The sequence below is a fragment of the Pinus tabuliformis genome, chromosome 5_2 (assembly GCF_031772625.1).
Source record: "Pinus tabuliformis cultivar Carrire ecotype Pingquan chromosome 5_2, CPIR1, whole genome shotgun sequence".
Classification (NCBI taxonomy): Eukaryota; Viridiplantae; Streptophyta; class Pinopsida; order Pinales; family Pinaceae; genus Pinus; species Pinus tabuliformis.
Genome location: NC_142306.1, coordinates 327,819,950 through 327,832,915, shown reverse-complemented (window position 1 = coordinate 327,832,915; position 12,966 = coordinate 327,819,950). Strand labels below are relative to the sequence as shown.

Genomic DNA, 12,966 nt, shown 5'->3' with positions numbered 1-12,966 from the left:
AGTTCAGGGATGTTATCTCATTCAGAGACTTTGTTCAGCTCCAGCGCGATAGTAAACCCTGCGACCATCACAGAGGATACCGGCATTATCATGATGGAGACACCCACCGCACAGCTAGTAGATTTCACTTGCCTACATTTGATGGCTCATCAAATAGTTCGACAAATTCTTGGGTGGAGAAGCTGGACATCTATTTCCAGCTTAACCAGATGCCGGAGACGGAGGCCATCAAGGTGGCGACATTACATTTGGATGGTGAGGCCCAGGACTGGTGGTTCCATGGGTTGGTTACACTCGGACACTCCACAGTGACGACATATGCCGAGTTCACTAGGAGATTGATGGAGAGGTTTGACCGGAGGGATTCGGAACAACACTTCGTTGAGCTGACGAGGCTCAAGCAAATAGGGAGCCCAAAGACCTACATTGCAGACTTCTTGAGGATTTCAGTAATGGTTCCAGATCTATCCACGGCACGGTGGATCTACATGTTTGTTGACGGGTTAGCAAAGCCACTTCGGGGTCTAGTCAGGTCCACTAGACCAGTCACACTCCAGGATGCTATCAGCAGGACCCGCGACTTACAGGATGCTTTACCTAGGACCCGGACACCTTATCTCTAGAGACAGGCTTTCCAGCCTAAGGGGAAAGACGTGAGGATTCTGCCTCTAAAAGGGAATCCAGGACGAGCACAGATTGATGATGACGCCAGGAGGGAGTTGAAGAAGAAGCGGTTGTGCTTTACCTGTCAGGAGCCGTGGGCACCAGGACATAGATGTGCTGCTGGCAAAGCACACTTTATTGAGGTCTTCTCCGAGAGCAGCGGGGAAGAGAATGAGGAGGATGATGTGGAGGCAGGAGATAGTCATGTCGTGCAGGGTCCCTCGTCGCCTCCACCACCAATAGCGGGGGTGCAGCTTTTGCACCTATCGAAGGAGCCCTTGCAGCATTGCGAGGAGTTCCCAAGTATTTGACGCTGCGCTTATGGGGGACGGTACGTGGCCAACGAGTATCAATTTTGGTTGATAGTGGGGCAACCCACAACTTCATCGATGCATAGATGGTTGAGCGGAGAGGTATACAGACAGAGAGCTTCGATGGATTTTCAGTTTTGGTCCCAGGAGATTAGACCATGGTGTGTGCTCATTATGTCCCAGAGTTATCAGTGACGATGGGCACCTACACACTGACTGACCACTTTTTCGTGGTCAATATTCCAAACACCAACATAGTACTGGGTGTTCAGTGGCTTATCACTCTAGGGAAGGTCACGACAGATTGGAAGACCCTAGAGATGGAGTGGGATGATGAAAAGACAGGGAAGCCAGAGAAGATACGGGGACAACACACATATCTGCCTCAGATTGTTTCGGCTCATCAGATGGAGGCAGTCTTCCGGAAGGGAGATGTAGAGTGGGCAGTAGAACTACGTGCATCAAAGACAGGGACTACAGGGTAGACAGTGCACCCAAAGATACAGTCCATCCTTGATAGGTATGCCACAGTATTTGGGGAGATTCCGCCGGGACAACCACTGGACCGGGGGTTTGAGCACACCATTGAGCTTGAGCAAGACATACAGGCAGTGATTACTACCCCCTATAGGCATCCCAAGGCCTATCGGGATGAGATTGAGCGGGCCATTCAGGAGTTGCTGGCTCTTGGGCACATTCGATCGAGCACGAGTCCTTTTGCTTCTTCCGTGGTGTTGGTGAAGAAGAAGGACGACACATTGAGGATGTGCATTGACGACAGGGCCCTGAACAAGAAGACACTGAAAAACAGGTACTCCATACCCAGGATCTATGAGTTGATGGATGAGTTGAGAGGAGCACGGTTCTTCTCAAAGATTGATTTGAGATTTGGGTACCATCAGATTCGCATGAGGGAGCAGGACATTCCCAAGACTGCTTTCAAGTGTCATTGTGGGCACTTTGAGTTTTTGGTGATGCCCTTCGGGCTAACCAACGCCCCAGCTACATTCCAGTCTTGCATGAATCACATCTTCTGCAGTCACTTAAGGAAGCTTGTGTTGGTGTTCTTTGATGATATCCTCATTTATAGCAGGACTTGGGAGGAGCATCTCCAACACATTGAGATAGTATTGCGCATCTTGGAGGAGCAACAGTTCTATGCCAAACTCTCCAAGTGTGAGTTTGGATTGACGGAGATGTTATACTTGGGACACATCATAGGGGTGGACGGAGTGAGGGTCCACGAGGAGAAGATCAGGGCCATCAGAGATTGGCCGGAGCCGAGAAACGTGACAGAACTTCGAGGATTCATTGGCATTTGTACTTACTACTGAAAGTTCGTCAAGAGTTTCTCACAGCTTGCTGCACCCCTGACAGATCTGACGAGGAAGGGGGCATTCAGTTGGTCGGATACGGCGCAGCGAGCCTTTGACAGGCTCAAGGAGGTTATGAGCAGCCGCCCAGTGCTTGCATTGCCGGATTTTACGTGGCCATTTGTTTTGGAGTGTGATGCGTCGGGAGAGGGGATCGACGCAGTGTTGATGCAGGGAGGTCACCCTATAGCCTTTGAGAGCCGGAAGCTCCTTCCGCACGAGAGGTTGTATCCTATATACGACAAGGAGATGCTGGACATCATGCATGCATTGGCCAAGTACTGGCAGTATTTAGTGGGTAACAGGTTTAGGGTGAGGACTGATCACAACAGCCTCAGGTTCTTTTTGGAGCATAAGCAGCTACAGGAGAGGTAGCAGAAGTGGATCAGTAAGATCCAAGCATATGACTTCGACATTGAGTATGTCAAGGGTAAGAACAACGTGGTAGCAAATGCCCTTTCACGTAGACCAGCCACATTGTCTCTTATGAGCTTGGACGCAGACTAGAGGGCTCGACTCTTAGTAGAGTACTCCAAGGACAGATTTGCATGTGAGGTTCTGGATGGGCAGGTGGCGGATGACAGGTACAGGGTGGTCGATGAGATCATCTACTACAGGGACCAGATCTTCTTGACTGAGAGATCTCAGCTCAAGAAGAAGATACTTCAGGCGTCACATGATTCACCATTGGCAGGCCATCAGGGGTTTACCAAAACCTACAGGGCCATTAGAGAGAGGTTCTCATGGAAGGGCCTCAAGGAGGACGTACTCCAGCATGTCCGGGAGTGTGACGTTTGCCAGAGGAAAAAGGGGGAGATGAGCCATCCCGCAGGATTATTGTAGCCTCTTCCCATTCCGGAGGGGAAATGGGAGTGTATTTCGATGGACTTCATCACAAGGTTGCCCATGGTATAGGGCAAGGATTGCATCTTTGTCGTCGTTGATCGATTGACACTTTTTCGCCATATCCGCACACTACACAGCAGCACAGGTGGCCGAGCTGTTCTTCAGAGAGATCTTCAGGTTACATGGTCTTCCCAAGACCATCACCGGTGACAGCGACAGCCGTTTCATGGGCGGATTTTGGCAGGAGCTTTTCCAGTTGGTGGGGACGGAGTTGACACCGAGTACCAGTTATCACCCACAGACGGACGGGCAGGCAGAGATAGTGAACAAGTGGCTGGAGGGCTACTTGCGTAACTATGTCAGACGGCAACAACGAGCATGGCTGAAGTGGTTGTATCTGGGGGAGTACTGCTACAACACTACACATCACATGTCCATTGGTATGTCACGATTCTATGCTTTGTATGGATATCATCCCTTATCTTTCGCTGACATGATGTTTGGTGCTAGCAAGGCTCCGAGAGCCAAGATTTGGATCCAAGAGAGTCAGGATATTCTCCAAGCTCTCAAGGATAATATGGCTACAACATAGAGCCAATAGAAGCTGTATGCCGATAGGGGTCGGGTGGAGAGACAGTTCGAGGTAGGGGACTTGGTCTACCTACAGTTATAGCCATACTGACAGTCATCAATGAAGCAGAAGGGGGCTGAGAAGCTCAAGCCCTGCTTTTATGGGCCATACAGGGTGATATGCAGGATTGGACAGGTTGCGTATGAGTTAGAGCTGCCCCAAGGCAGCAAGATTCATAACATCTTTCATGTATCATGCCTGAAAAAGGCATTGGGGCAGCATGTGACAGTGACAGATGAGCTACCACCCACAGATGATGAGGGGCATTTGGTGTTGCAGCCAGAGGTTATTATTGATACCAGGGAGAGGCAGCTGCGGAGCAGGATGGTTCGGGAATTCTTGGTGAGGTGGAAGAATTTACCGGATGAGGATGCCACTTAGGAGAGAGAAAATTTTGCAGCATCCATCATTTCAGTTGCTTGAGGACAAGCAACATTTTGCCGGGGGAGACTGTAATATTCCTAATTAGCCATGGCTAATTGGAATATTCGATTTTGCTCAATTTTGACTTCTATAGTTATTTATAAATTAAAAAGGTGAGGAAAACAGGGACATAACTCACCTTTAGAATAAAGTCATTCCCTAGTAGCACAACATTGTGACTTAAAGGGGAGCCAAGGGGGCCAAAGGACCACGCAGAGATGGAGCCCACGCAGACACTTGGAGGGACTATGCAGATGGAAAGGAACACGTGGCAAGAGAGGGACTACGTTGGAGGAGGTGGGCCTTGGGATTGAGAGAGGCCAACGCTATAAAGGAGAGGGGAGTCTCCTAATTTTGTCATTGGATTATGTGCATTTGAGCTAGTCACTTCAACTTGGAGCACGTTGGCTGTTTAGCCTGTCTGCAGCACTGTTTAGTGCATTGAGTGTCTCCGTTCGGAGATCTCACCCTTAGCCCCGGGGGACTTCGAGTGCCTACTCAGGCAAGGTAGTTTCCAGCAGTCTTTTGCAGTAGGATTGATCTTTGGCATTGTGGAGGAGCTGAGCATTTGAGGACTGCGCAGTCTTGAGAGAGAGGGACGCAGTTCTTTTGGTGGAAGTTCCGAATTGGGGGTTTGGTGGAGGATTAGAGCTGGGAGATTGAGCAAGAGATCAGCTCTTGCATATTGGAGGATTTTGGTAGAGTTTCGGGCAGAGTTTTGGTGGATTCTATTCAGTGGCAGCGCAGAGCCTTGAGGGACAGCGTAGATCCCCAAGGGGGTGATTTTCGGGGTTCGGCTATTTCAGAAAAGCTTTCTGGGTTTTTCTGGGTTTCTTGAGTAGAGTCTGATTCCAGAGTTTCAGCATTTTCTGAGGAGGAGAACGGCCCCAAACCCTCATTTGATTTCTAGCAGTAACAACAACACAACATTTCTCCAGTAGCTTGGACGTAGTTTAGGGAGAGGTCATTCCTTTGCTATTCTGAGTGTATTTATTCACTTGCCTTGTGCAAGACGAGGTGCCATCTTTCTGATCACCTCCTGTACTCATTCCATTACTCAGTATAATAAAATGGCTTAGCATTGCTCTCTGCATTTCTTGAGTATTTGCTTATATTTCATGTTCACATTATTATATGTTGTACCACTGTTGTTTTTATCACTTTGAGTTTCCCGGTCACTATATCATTTGGACATGTTTGGTTGGAGTTTGCTTGGGTTTGAGGGATATCCCGGAAACGGGATATTACATCAAGCTAGATCTAATCTTAGCTGTTGATTAGGGACTTAATCTCGGTCGTTGATTCGTCAACGAGAAAAGTATAAGAGGAGGCTTGAGGGTCACTTGGAGAACGCATCGAGAGATCAAGATTTCGACTTTCTAGGGCTGGGTTTGCTGAGAAATTTGAGAGAGTGATCAGAGTTGCAATTGAGGGTTAGTGAATACAAAAGCAGAGAGGCAGAGATAACACTGGGAGGATCAGCGCAGTAGCCAGAGAGAGGGACGCAGAACTAGCCAAGGGTTCACGCAGAGCCAGCTAGGGCTCTCGCAAAGGCATCTAGGAGCTGCGCAGTCAGAGGGCCAGCGTGTGTGACACAGAGGGCCAGAGGGCTGACACAGTGCCTCCAGAGGCTGATGCAGGCCAAGCCAGAGTGACGTTGGGCTAACGTTGGGCTAGAAAGAGCTAACACAGTCCCTAGATGCTGACGCTGGGGTTTCGTGGGGCAGATTGGAGCTATGAAGCTGCCGGAGTGTTTATCCGGGGTTTCAGCCAGAATATCTACTTTCGAGTAGAGAGGTACTACTTTCGAGATTTTTCTTTGTTGGGTGAGCCAGATTTGGCACCCAGATTGTATTCTGAAACTGCTTAATAAATCAAACCCTCAGATAGCTGCACCAGTTTTCCCACATTGGGTTTTTCTGGGGACATTAGTCCAAAAACAACGATGTCACTTGTGTGCTTGTTTTGTTTCCTTCAGTTGATGATCTGTAATGTGTTGAGCATGTACGTGTATTTATTTCCAGTATTTACATGGTAAATAACTTGTTAATTAAGAGAACAAGTAGGTAGGAATAAATCAGTAAAGTGCACGAAGGGTTTCTAACGTGTCAGACTTAGAAATTTCAACACACTGCCTCCAAGTGACTGCATCAGCCCACCAGTCTCTGCATCACACTCCTAGAGCTTTGTTGTCTCTCCCTGGTGCTGTGCTACCTCTCTGCTATGTATTATCGGCCTTGGATGAAAGTCCCACTGCCGAACTGCCCATCTCTGCACTAGAAACATACTTCGAAATTCTCAGCAAACCACACCCTAGAATTTTGATCTAGCTCAAGTGCTACTCTCACTGCGTTTGTGTTTTCCAACTGACCCCAAGCCTTCCTTTATACTTTTCCTGTTGAGAAATCAACGACTAGGATTAAATTAGACTTGATCCTCGTCTCTTCGAAGCTTCTCACCCATATTTACATTAATTCCTTTTAATTATTTTAATTTCCTAAGTTTTAACTTAGGCACCATTAAAAATAATTAATTATTTGAATAACATGCACTCCATGTGGAATTTCTCCAAACGATTTCCGGGTCCATGTGTTCTAGCCCCTACACAAAATTTCGGAGCTAGAGCACATCCGATGCTACCCAAAAAATCAACACAAGGAAGTATACAAGGGTTAGCATCAAGCAAAGAAGTTTATTTTTCTCTCTCGTTAAAGTCTGTACTAGTTTGTGGCTCCTGTGGAACAAGTCCGAGGTCTGTTACTCTTTGAAAAGGTCTGAAGATATGCTCCTTATCCAAGTTTCTTGTGATCTGAAGTTTGGTACTAGGCCGAGACCTAGAAGGATACTCCAAGCATCTTTTTTAGTGGTCCGGAAGTCTACTTGTACGTGATCTTTTTTCTACTAGGTCAAGCCCTAGAGGGATATTATAAGCCTATTGTTCTGTGATCTAAGCTCATTGATTGGTCCGAGATTGTCATTACCTTAGGTCTGTAACTGGGTTGAGATCTGAGGTCACCTCAGGTTTGTCTCTAGTCCAAGATCCAAGCCACTTCAGGGCTGTGATTTGGTCCGAGTTTTGTGCTTCCATAGATCTGTATCCTATCCGAAGTCCGAGCCTTAGAGGAAAGAGATTTGAGCTTTGTTTCTGTGGTATGGTGAGAGGATCAGCCCCTCATTTGTAATCTTGTTGGAAGACTTTGTGAAGAGGAGCTTAGAACTTGTGGAAGCCACCTTGATTGGTCAGTATTGTCTATGTCTTGATGTCTTGTTGAAGGATCTCTTTAAGGAAATGGTTGCTGGGTTTTACCCCTTGTGGGTTTTCATAGGATAAAATATTGTCTCTTGTTAGAGTGCACTGTGATATCTACTTTTTTGTCATTGCTATTAGTTAAATTTCTGAAGTGTAATTATTTGATGAAGAAGAATTAAAAGAAGCCCTATATTCACAAATAATTATCAGTAGTTTAGAAATAGTGCTTGTACAAATTGTATTTGGTTTTCCAACATAGGGCATGCTTTGTTTCAACCTTAAACACATGCATGACATAGTTTCTTTGCCCTTCTCCCTTGGCTTTTCCTAGTAAAAAATAAAGACATTATATTGACAAGAATCTTTCTTGAGTGTGTAAATGTGTAAGTGGAATGCACAGGAATGCACAAGGAACACAGTGGAGTCTCATATTGACTATTTGGAATGAAGTTCCCTTTTCAATTCGTGAAATAGTGTTGCTGTTGCAAGGAGCAGACTACACTGGTGTGCATCTGAGTTGATTTAGGTGCTAAGTAAGTCAAATCTAGAAGGATCCCCATCAATGTTACAGCGTGGAAACATATTTTGCTAGGTTGTCCACAAGATGAATGTGGCTAGTCATGAGTACCAGGGAATTTATGGCTTTTGTATGGTTCAAGTTTTCTAGTTCATTAGCTCTAAAGATTTCAAGACCCAGGTCAATCAACAGAAACTCAACATTGTGTGTGTGAGGACTAACTAATCCTATGGGACACTTAAATTACTGTAGCAAGAACATGTTTAACAGACTTGAAATCATGTAGAATGACAATTATATGTGTAACATGAACTTGTGTTAAATGCAATTGCCACTTTCGCAATGTCATTAGATATAATGTGTGCAGAAGTACATGTGTATGTATTACAGAATGTATTACTCTGTTTTTAATACTTATTAAGAAAAGTATTGCACAATTTATAATTTGATAAATCATGTGTATAAGCTTATGGCAGGACAGGAGTTCTAACTTGACCCAAGGGAGGCAATACATCTTTAAACCTTACTAGAAGTTACTAAAATTTGCTTTTTAGTGCTTGTTCCCATTTGGAGTTCTAGGACATGAGCTTGTAGTCTAATGTCAAAGAAGTGATCTCCAAATGCATTTTGGACTTTGAGGGTCCATCCTCTCAAATTCAAAGACTTTCATTGGGCAAAAAGGGAAAATTTAGGGCTCTACTTCACATTCATACTTACTCATACTACATACATCATAATTTCCATCATATAAGTGAGGGAGATTAATATTAGATGACAAATAGATTGAATATCTAGAGTTCACTTCAAATACTCTTCACTGTGAAGGCTACTCTTAATATCAAATCAAACTTTTATGCAAAACTGAGTGAATGGAAGCAACTAGTTTGGTGATTTTGTGGGAAAGTAATTCTGGCTTGTGCAATGCAGGTTGTGACCTATCTGTTTTCATGGGTGACCTGAACTCTTAACTATATACAATTCAACTACAAAAGCCAGGGCACTGGGCAAGCTTACACAGACACCACTGAAGATTTTGGTAGCTGAAGTAATAGCAATGGCCTCGAAGGATGATTATGGTGATGAAGATGGCATCCGTTTACTGACTCAATTGGAGGTCATTCTAGACCAAGATCCTCTCATGTAATTTTCTCATTCAACAATAATCATGTTTTCGTTTTTGTTAAATTATAATCTTTTGTAATGCCCAAAATTCATTTTCTTGTTTAAATCAATTGTAATGCCTTAATCAATTATGCATTTTCAGCTTGTCATCTTCTACACTTCACTGTTATGAGTCCTTTTATGTTTTAAAAAATTAAAGTAACAAACTAACACTCGGGAGGAAATCTTGAAGTTTTTGTGATGGGTGCATGTTGGGTTTTAAACTTTTTATAATAACTTAGTCAGAATGGAATCAGGGATCTCCTATAACTAATGTGACTGTGGATTGCCATGAGCAATGCTGGCACGTGACAGACAATTACTTTGTCCACAATTTCTTTTCTGGGTCTTCAATTTTGTAACCTGTTTTTTTTCCACGAACTGATCTTATGGACTTAGTCACTTTTCTAATCTTGACAAATTCACAACTTCTTTTGTGGGTCTTTGATTTCCACAACATTACAATTCCATTATTGACCTTATGAATACTTGGTCATTTTTCAGATCCTTTAAGGTCCATAACTTTTGGAATGGGTCTTCAGTTTCTGCCGCCTTTCTTTTTTGTTGACTTACCTTGCAAACACGGAGTCACTTTTTGATTCTTGTGGGTATGCTACTTATGTTGTGGTCTCCAATTTATGCATTCCTGTTTTCTCGTGTACTGACCTTATGAACTCTTTAATTGGGTTTTTAATTCTTGCAGGGTCACAACTTGTTGTGCAGGTCTTCATTTTCATACCTTTACTTTTTGAGGTGGCTGTGTGACACCTAGTAGTTTTCTTGATCCTTCTGAGTCTGCAAACTAACCTTACTTTGTGAGTTTGCAACCTGTTTTGTGGGTCTTCATTTTTATAACTTTACTATTTTAGCTGGCCTTGCAAACACTTAGTATCTCTTTTGGTCCTCGTGAGTCTACAATTTTGTTGTGGGTCTTCAATTTCCTCAGCCCTACTTTTCTGTGACCCGACCTTACAAATTCTTAGTCTTTTTTTTGATCCTTGCGAGTGCACAACTTCTTGTTCAGGCTTCTTATTTCATGCAATTTCATTTTGCAGACTTTCCCTATGTGCAAGTTTTACATTGTATATTTCAATAATAGTCACTTCAGCAACAACCAACTGTACAGTAAAATGACACTTTGCTGTAAGTTATTCTCAAGGAGAAAATGACTTTAGTTTCTGTCAATCAAAAACTTCTACAAAGTACTTCACATAAAACTTCTCATCAACAACAGAAAATTGAGCAATCACAACTTGATTACTGATCTGGCTTTTCTAGCGACTGATGGCTCCTATAATATTCTTCTCATATTCATTCCTTTCGTAACATGAAACTTCAGTGATCTTGAAGAACTTGTTAGTGAGCAGATTCCATGATCCAAAATCCTGAATATTGCCACCTCGTAAGGAACCTAACGTTATTCTCAATGGTGATAGTGATAATTTAACTTCAGTTTCTTGCTCTGACACCACCTTGTGACATACCCATACTTCCACTCCATTGTGGTTCTCAAATTTTGTGCCCTTTTCCTTCTGAGAATGCTCTATCATGGACAAGACACTGTTATCCAGCAGGGATAGCAAAATTATGCATCAAAATTGATGTCGCAATTTCATGCTCAGAAACTTCAGGTAACAACCTTTTGGAACTACTCAGTAAATGCTTATAACCAAAGGGACATCTGTTAAAACTCTAGTGAAGAGTATGCAATAAAACTTAAACCAAGAGCTATCAAACTCATGAAAGACATGTTTACAAGGAGCAAATTGCAATATCACAATTCATGAGGGGCTCACACTTGTTGGAAATTATGCTCATGTTTTATTGGAAGCATCTCGATGATCTGATTGGTAGAGGATATATTAGATTGACCTGTGAACCATAGTGTTAATTTTAGATAACAATGGTATGTTCTATGCTTAAGAGCAATTTTACTTCAATTTTCTCATTAGCCCAATATCAATATCCAGATTAGCAATCACATCAACATGATAGCAAGGTTGCATGAAACGGGGAAACGGGTATGAGTTTCCGAAATGGGTACGGGTACGAAACGTGACCCCCCAAATTTTGGAAACGGGGAAACGCGAATATATATATATATATTAGGACATTTAAGAAATATGTGCAATCATAAAGCATATATGATACATTCTAATTTATTATATTATGATAAAATTGTCAATTGTCAATGCATAAACTATAAGTCTCTAAATTTACATCACATTTACTCATGACTGATCACATAATGAAAATAGAAATATCCAAAATCAGCCACAAGAAATTTCTAATTTCTTGTCTCGTGCTTGATTGGGAGTCTCCTCCTACATAGTCGAACGACCTTAGTGCTCTTGATTAAGTACAAGTTTCATACCCTAGTACCCAACATGCTCTTGATTATTGGGAGTCTCCCCTGCATAGAGGGCTTGGTTCTCTTGATTGAATACAAGTTCCATACCCTAGTACATGATAAAATCCAATGGAAACATTGCAATCCCTCCAATCCTGAAATCCTGAAAAACAGATAAGTCTGCTAGATTTTGAGTGAGATCTAAAATTCTACTTTCTCCATATGAAATCCACTGAGGGCAAAACCACTCTCAAACATCCTGAGTCATTTCATGGTAATGTTAAAAATTTAAGTAAAAGTGATATTTTCCTTTATTTTTCATTTTCCTTTTACTTTAAGAATTTTATTCTTAACATTACCATGAACTGCATATGCCTCAAACTTCCTGATGAACTGCATATCAAAACTAGGGCAAAAGTTCACTTTTATAACTTTAGACAGGCATCTGGAAGCAACTAGAAGGCATTAGAAAAACCTAATTAAAAATTAGAAGACAAATTAATAAAAAAAAATTAAAAAAAAGTCAAGTTGAATGTGGAAACAACGTCGTACAGCCCAGAAACGCGTTTCCGGCCATACTGGCCACGTTTCCACCTCGAGAAACGTGCCAATACAACCAGAAACGCGTTTTTGGGCCGTACCATACGCGTTTCCGCATTTCGTTTCCGTTTCCATACGGAAACTCCTCCCCTGCCAACATTTCCTGCAACTTAGCATGATAGTAAAATGCAGATAGAACATAAACAATAACAATAGAAGACAAGCCAAGACACAAGGACACAAGATATAGCGCCAGCCAGGGACAAACCCCAATGTGGGGAAACCCTTTGATCAATTCTTCTTATTATTCTTCAAAAGTTCAGCAGAGTGAGGGAGAGTAGAATATGCAATATTCACTTGCCCAATCACAGTGAAATCTGTCCCAACAAACCGTACTTACAAAAAGCTCTAACTAGAAAGTCAACGCTGGTCAACAGGGCAGAATTTGACCTCCAAAACAGCTCGGTCAAACTTCGTCAACTCGGCCTCCAACAACAATTTAAATTATCCCAAAAACAGTCCGAAAGTATCCAGTCAAACCTGGTCAACAAAAGTCAATGCTGTAGTCAACGCTGGTCAAACAATACGGTGCGCCTTGTTTTCTGTTCCCAGAAATGCGGCCTGCCCGAACAGAGATAACCCTCACAAAAGCACAGTCAGACAGGTCAACGTTGGTCAAACACCCTTCCTGCAACTTCGGTCAACGTTGGTTAACACAGGAACAAAATTTCCCTTCTTCGCACGTGTGGAGAGCTGCCTCAGAAATTTGTATCCAATCAATGAAGGAGAGAGAGATATGTGAGTGAGTGAAGTGTCTAAATGAGGAGGCTCCTTCTATTTATATGCAACGTTGAGGATGAATAGACGTGATTGTTGGGTTTCTGAGCTTACCTTAGTTTGC

At 43.1% G+C, this 12,966-nt stretch overlaps 1 protein-coding gene across 6 annotated transcripts in view; it reads left to right on the top strand.

The window, feature by feature from the left end:
* Positions 1-12,966, top strand: part of LOC149158830 (uncharacterized) — a 523,084-nt gene that overhangs the window by 62,565 nt on the left and 447,553 nt on the right. For all 6 annotated transcript variants that reach the window (XM_089436325.1, XM_089436329.1, XM_089436328.1 and 3 more), the window contains one exon: positions 8,942-9,154. In XM_089436325.1, the coding sequence (XP_089292451.1) occupies positions 9,069-9,154 (86 nt within the window). In that variant the 5' untranslated portion in view covers positions 8,942-9,068. The remainder of the gene's footprint in view (positions 1-8,941; positions 9,155-12,966) is intronic.